The 6505-nt window shown below is 39.6% G+C and overlaps 1 protein-coding gene across 1 annotated transcript; it reads right to left on the reverse strand.

Annotated features, from left to right (window-relative positions):
* Positions 1 to 799: 799 nt before the first annotated feature.
* noxo1a (NADPH oxidase organizer 1a) lies at positions 800 to 4570 on the reverse strand. The gene is made up of 8 exons (XM_072693929.1): positions 4444 to 4570; positions 4260 to 4340; positions 4056 to 4125; positions 3720 to 3900; positions 3375 to 3565; positions 3130 to 3240; positions 2640 to 2757; positions 800 to 2418 (listed from the first exon to the last, which is right to left on the reverse strand). The coding sequence occupies exons 1-8, from the start codon at positions 4510 to 4512 to the stop codon at positions 1749 to 1751; spliced, it is 1491 nt and encodes a 496-aa protein (XP_072550030.1). The 5' UTR covers positions 4513 to 4570; the 3' UTR covers positions 800 to 1748.
* Between the last annotated feature and the right edge of the window lie 1935 nt (positions 4571 to 6505).

Raw genomic sequence — 6505 nt, forward strand, 5'->3', positions numbered from 1 at the left:
TATGTTTTTCTCTCACTTTCCCAGTTGTCAACACACGTTACAGGGATGGGGGTCTGTAGTAAACATAGCGAAAGCATTTATGCTGAACACATTTGGTTGGATAAGGAACTGCATTAATTATCCTAGCCTATGTTCGTATTGCTTAAAATTGTTATGTTAAAATTGCTTAAAAAACTAATTTTAGCATGCTATTTCACACGTTGTGTGAACAACTTTCCATTTCTGAAATTGTAGATTTACTGTAAGCAAGGTAAGTTTATTTGTATGGCCTCTTTAATATACAGTGGCAACCAAGGTGCTTTAACATAAAGCACATAGAGAGAAATAAAAGCTTTAAAGAAGCTTTCTTAAAAAGAAAGTGTTTTAAAGAAATAAAAAAATTAATAATAAATATATTTTTTTAAATCAATAATTAATAGCTACCGCTTTCCTACTGGATTGCATTCAGAACTGAGCAAACTTTCACCTCAAGTGTAACACCAGCCTTGTTAAGAGTAATCAGTCCTTGGGATATCCGTGCTAGCATACGTTTTAAACATTTAGATGTATTCAAGTCTGAGACTGGAGTACGAGCCATACCTGGCTGCTTTGATGTCATTCCCAGCGTCCAAAGAGATGATCTAAAGATTTGACATATAAGTCATATGTCATAAGATATGACATAAACCAACATATAAGCTGTAATCAATCCTTGGCCTTTCTGTGCTATTTTTTTTTTTAAACCTCCAAAGAGTTAATAAAGTTTAAGATGTCATTTAGAAAATCAAATAAGAAAATGATCAAACAGACCAGATTATGTTCTCAGTTTTACCAACATGAAAACGCTTTATTTCTTTCACAAAGTTTTGAGTCTGACATGCTGCATATTTAATTTATTAAACATGATTTGACATTTTGATTGTACTAAATAATGCTGTTTGGTCTACAGCCAACTATAAATAATTAAACACAGCCTGACACACTGAGGCACTGTTATTTACAGTATTGATGCTGAGAAGCAATACGTACAGTAAACAATGCATATAAGGCACAACACTGGATTTCCAGTATGGAAAAGAGAGTTAGTCCGTGCTATTCGACAAGGTGGGGGGCAATTATGACAAAAGAAATTATGCAAAAGCTATGGTACAACAAAGCAGTATTTTGCTGCTGTCCAATGAAAAATACGTATCTCCATTTTTGTCCATTTTTATTTTTGTCTGCATGGTTTGAACTCTGTAGCTGCTCTGTACACTGTGTAAATAATTCTGGATTAATGGACCAACAGAAATAATCTAAATTACTTAGAATAAACTACTTAGAATAAACTATTTTACATTAACTTAAGAACATGTTTGCATTCACCCTTTTGAAAATACATGTTTTACATCGGACAGCGACGATTTACACTATACTTCAAAAATAGAGAAAACATGCTTTCTCTAATGCTGGAGAGAATTATATGATCTTATTTATTGCCTAATCAACATGCCTGTGAGCCTAATGCTGTAACATACTGATTAGAACCGCTCATTAAAGCAGAAAAGGTGTAAATGAACACTGAAATATTACAGCAATATCATTTTATGACCTCAGCAGCTGGTTCTCTTTCATCACACGCTGACCTGAATCTGTAACACCTGTCTGGAACCTTCTGCTGCCCACATACAACTCAACCACAGTGGCAGCGTCAGCACTGACTACCAGGCCAATATCCTGCCCAGATCTGGCTTCTGGATTCTGAAAAGAACAACATCCCAAAGCTCTGTTTACCGGCTGTGAACAGAACTGAGCTCGAGCTGAGGTGACTGCAGATTCTTGGAGACATTTTTCCGGGTGACAGTGGTGCAACGCTTGAGAATCTCTTGCGCCTGAGGCCTGGGAGGCACCTTGGGGCTGCTAGGCAGCTTGAACATGTTGGGGTCGGACGTGCTGGGTGTTAGCTTGCCTTCAGTGGCACTGGTTGGACTCAGCCGGTCGGTCACTATGGGTGGCGGGGTGCGACTCCGCCGGATGTCCGTGGTGCTGGCACTGAGGGACTCGCTGCCTGAGGAGCTGCCGTCATCACTGAAGCTCATCTCACTGTTCTCACTGTCCCTGCTCAGGCTTCTGGCTCTTCCGTCCTCATCGGGCTGCACCTGGATGGTGGGTGGCACCTGCTGGGCCATGGGACTGGCTCGAGCATTTGGGATCGCGTCCATTGAGCGAGACCTGGTTTTGTCTAGACGCAGTCCATTACCCGGGAGTTGCAGAAGATTGCTCTGGGATCGGCTAAGATCGTGGGCTGGGACCTGCAGGGAAGGGCTAGTCTGAGACCGAAGTTCAGCCAGGTTTAGTGAAGAACCACGATTCTCCTTTTGGGCAGTAATCATGCGCACCTGTGGGTTAATGTATGGCTGCAGATACATGGTGGGGACGTAGCCCGTCTTGCGGTTGTATCTGAAAGAATAAAGAAGGGCAGTGAGATACTGTGTCCAAGATAAATATGAGCTAGAGAAGCTATGTCTGACAGACTCTTGGAACGTTTTCAAAAAGAGCACATCTGCATCGCACATGACTGACAGTGATTGCTCACTAATGAATGGTATGCATGGCTGATGCCTATCAGGTTTCATGCTTTACTTGCTCTTTTGTCTGCAGTCACAATTCTGATTGTTTACCTGACTAGCCACCATCCATTATCAGATCTTTGTAGGACCTCAACCACAGAGCCAATCTCCACAGATAGTTCGTCTCTGTTCATGGATTTGTAACTTCTGGCAGCAACATAGAGAACACCTACAGGAGAAGAAATGAAATTTGTGGTGAGATCTAGCACTGGGGGCTTCTATCTGTATGTGTACACACATTGGCATGTAGAAGGTATCTCACCACAGTTCAGCACTTTTACTCTGAGATGTCTGATCGAGCAGAACCACAATTACAAACACTGTAGAGCAGGGGTTCCCAATCCTGGTCCAGAGTTAAGTTTCAACTCTGATCTAATACAACTTATTTAAATAATGAAGGCCTTCAGAGGCCATCTGAGTCAGGTGTGTTGGACGGTTGGACCAGGACAGTAGATCCAAGACCAGAGTTGGACACCCCTGCTGTAAAGTGTTGATTTTTCACTTAAAAAGATAAGGCCCATTTCACGAAACAGCTTCTTACTTTCGCCATCTGCCAGGTCATCGCTGTCCACATCATCCATGTCAGCTTTCTCCAGGTATGGAGCAGGAAACCAAGCGAGACATTTGACCTCGTTCTCCACCAACCACCATCCTGAGTGCAAACAGTTACCAAACTTAGACCAACAACTAATGCATCTGGATGTTAAAACAACAGAGAAGCGGAGTCCCTGTAGACAAGCACAACCAGTTGCTCTCACTTCAACGTGTTTTCAACTTGTGCCTTACCTGCTTTGTCCTTGATCAGCACGTCCAATGTCTCATCCACCCCAACCTTGAAGGGCCGGTTCTTGGTGTCTTTTGTCTCGTAGGAAGCGATGCAGCGATATGCCTCGGTCACAAACGGCTGCGTTACTCCAGCATCCGATGCTCGACCTCCCCTTCTGCCCAGTGAGTCTTCAGATGGCATGATCACAATGCTGCAGAAAACAGAAGTTTTAGTATTTCACTGCTGTTAGAGACTAGCTGAAGGATGGTAAATTCCATACAAAGACAAAATAACAAAGACAAAGATGCACTTATAATGCACTCATATTATGCTGGCGTGAACACATATCTGTGAAAACAGCTCACCTGTTCTGTGCGAATTCAGGTTTGAGGTCGTCTGGCCTGGGCAGGAGGAAGGTGTTGAGCTCAGAGCTGTGGGCGATGCGGGGCTCGCTCAGCAGTGCGCTGCAGTACTCCTCCAGAGAGCGCAGCCTCAGCACTGACCGGTCCACACTCTTCTTCTGAGCTCTTTTCTTCACTTTCTCAGCTGAGAGGAGATGCCAATTGCGAGATAAGGTTCCATTCTTGTTATTCTTGTTATTGTTTTTATTAATTTATCTATATATATATATATATATATATATATATATATATATATATATATATATATATATATGAATAAGCATTTTGTGGTGTGTTTACCTTTGAACTTGGGAACAATTCTTTCTGACTTTTTTAGAGGACTCGATGGATATTTCTTTTGTAGTTGTTTCTAAAAAAAAAAAGGACATTATAGTAATGAATAAAGCGAACTGCTCTGCAATAATAATAATAATAATAATAATAATAATAATATAAATGTTTAAAATAATAACGTTTTAAGAAGAATAGCAAAAAAAAACTCACATGCAGTGTTTTGAAATCCTCCAGTTTTCTGTAGATGATGATCTCGTTTTGATCTGACCAAAGAACGGAGGTCATATACAGCTAGAAGAAAAACAACAGTTCATTAACGGCTCCCTGTGTTTCCACCTCAGATTTATTCTCCACAGCTATACAATAAAAACGTCGAGCCCACAGGCTGCCTTACTTTGCCAGTTTCCTTGTGCATCACTCCAATGAGGCGCACGTTAAAGGGGTATCTCTTCTCCTCTGCCATACTGCACAGGCCAGTAAAAATCACAAGTCTCTGTAGCTTATTAGAGCAATCACTTTCCGTCGCCAACAGATTCTGGAGAGCTGCAGAACGGCGGGGCTGCTTTTATCCAGCTCTGGGCTCTGAAGGCGTGGCCAGAAACGCGCGCGCTTGTTTTCCACGCTGCCACGGCCCCGCCCGCTGCATGCCACCTGCGAACTACTAGCCAATCCTGGAGCACGTAGAGGGGACGGTTAGCCAATACCACTGCGCCCTTGAGAATTCCATTCTGCGTCACCGAATTCCTAACTCGTGGAAGTTAGCCGCGAGCTTCCCGTATTGAGTGGGATTGGCTGATAACTGCCTTTAATGAGATGAGCCCGTTATTGCCTACCTGGAGGTCTACGACGGGGTTGCTAGATGGAGAAGACATTATTTATTTATTATAATTATTTTAAGAAAAATCGTTTAATAATAATAATTATAGATTTTTAAATAAATAATTATAGTTTCTGTGCGACGTTACTGATGTATGTAATCTATTTATCTTTTTTTAATAATAAAAGTGTCATCATTTAATTATTTTTTCGTTATTGTATAAAACTGTGATAGATAATAGTGAAGTAAAAGTGATCAACTGCTTAATAGACTAATTTATTACATGAATAATTAGTAAATAAGTGATAGCTATTTAATTATCATTATTAGAAATATATTTAAATGTGTATATATATGTTATTTTTAATATGAATTTTTTTTTCAATTTTTGTCATAATATTGAGCACCTATTTGACTTAGCAAGGATGGAATTAATGTCTTAATCTCTTAATGTCTTGTTATAAAACAAGATATCTTTGGTACGGATCCATTGTACCATTGTACCAGTATTAATTACAGCATATTTACCATGGTGGTCTTTTGTGTTTACGTTTACCAGGTCAGTCTGTCTCAGGTAAATCATTTAGCTGCCACCAAATATTTAAGTCACATCGAATTTTGAGTTGCAATTACTTTAAATACATACACTGAGTGATGGACAAAATCCATTTGAGCTTCCACAATTGAAAGTCTTTGTGTTGCCTTGCTCTGTAATGTAAGTATTGAGACTAATCTTAAATCTGTAATTCTGCTTAACCTCTGAGGTGGTAAATGTTGAGCTCTGCTGACATAAGTGGGTTTACAGGGTGTCATTTACATTACACCACAGAATTAAGAGAACAATACAATTTTCAGCAAACTGTTATGTATGTGATTGTCATGGGAAAGAGGAGTGAACAAGAGTGACACATGGCTGCTGTGTTAAAACAGTGAGCTTTTGATGGACAATAGATTGCACCCCTTTACAGTGGATCTACAACCTGCCTCAGATTACCTACATGCCTCAAACAGGCCTTAAATAAAATCTGAAATGACAGGTCCTGTCATCAGTCATACTGGAGGTGTTACAGTAATTGTGTGATTCAGATGTTGAGTGAACCATAAATGCGTTGTCTTGTTCCCAGCAAAACAGTCTAAAAAAAGCAATGACAATTTTTTTAGGTCCAACTGAAAGTATGCAAGTGTGGTCAGGCTTAATTTAGGGCAGCGAAATTAAAAATGAAAGTGTGAGAGTCCTGTACTTCAACCTGTTTCTGTGACACAAAAGTTAGTTTTTCCATTTCCAGCTTGGTTTACATGTGTAGATAAAATAAGCAGCATTTTATATTAGCACTGTTCAAAACAACGGATATCAAAAATGCTAAGTTGACTATATGAGAAGTCAAACATTACATTTCAAATTGAATTGTTAATGTAAATAGAAAATTGATTTATATTTAGGAGTGTGTCTATTGGCCCGTTCATAAAATGTTCACACAATTTAAAATAAAACAAAGATTTTTAATGTTTCTTTTTTTGTGATGAAAGTAATGATTTTAAGTATGTAGGAAACAGTATTTTAAAAGAATGTAGAATAGAGAATTTATGTACTGTACTTCTCAGCACTTCAGCCTTTACACCATTTCACCTTCATTTTTCA

The sequence above is a fragment of the Salminus brasiliensis genome, chromosome 12, assembly GCF_030463535.1.
Source record: "Salminus brasiliensis chromosome 12, fSalBra1.hap2, whole genome shotgun sequence".
NCBI classification, from domain to species: Eukaryota; Metazoa; Chordata; class Actinopteri; order Characiformes; family Bryconidae; genus Salminus; species Salminus brasiliensis.

Coding starts and splice junctions, on each gene's coding strand:
- noxo1a (XM_072693929.1), bottom strand. CDS start 4,512: ATGGCAGAGGAGAAGAGATACCCCTTTAACGTGCGCCTCATTGGAGTG. Junction 2,758..3,129: donor TGACCTGGCAGATGGCGAAA/GTAAGAAGCTGT, acceptor CTTCTCCTGTAG/GTGTTCTCTATGTTGCTGCC. Junction 2,419..2,639: donor AATGGATGGTGGCTAGTCAG/GTAAACAATCAG, acceptor TTATTCTTTCAG/ATACAACCGCAAGACGGGCT.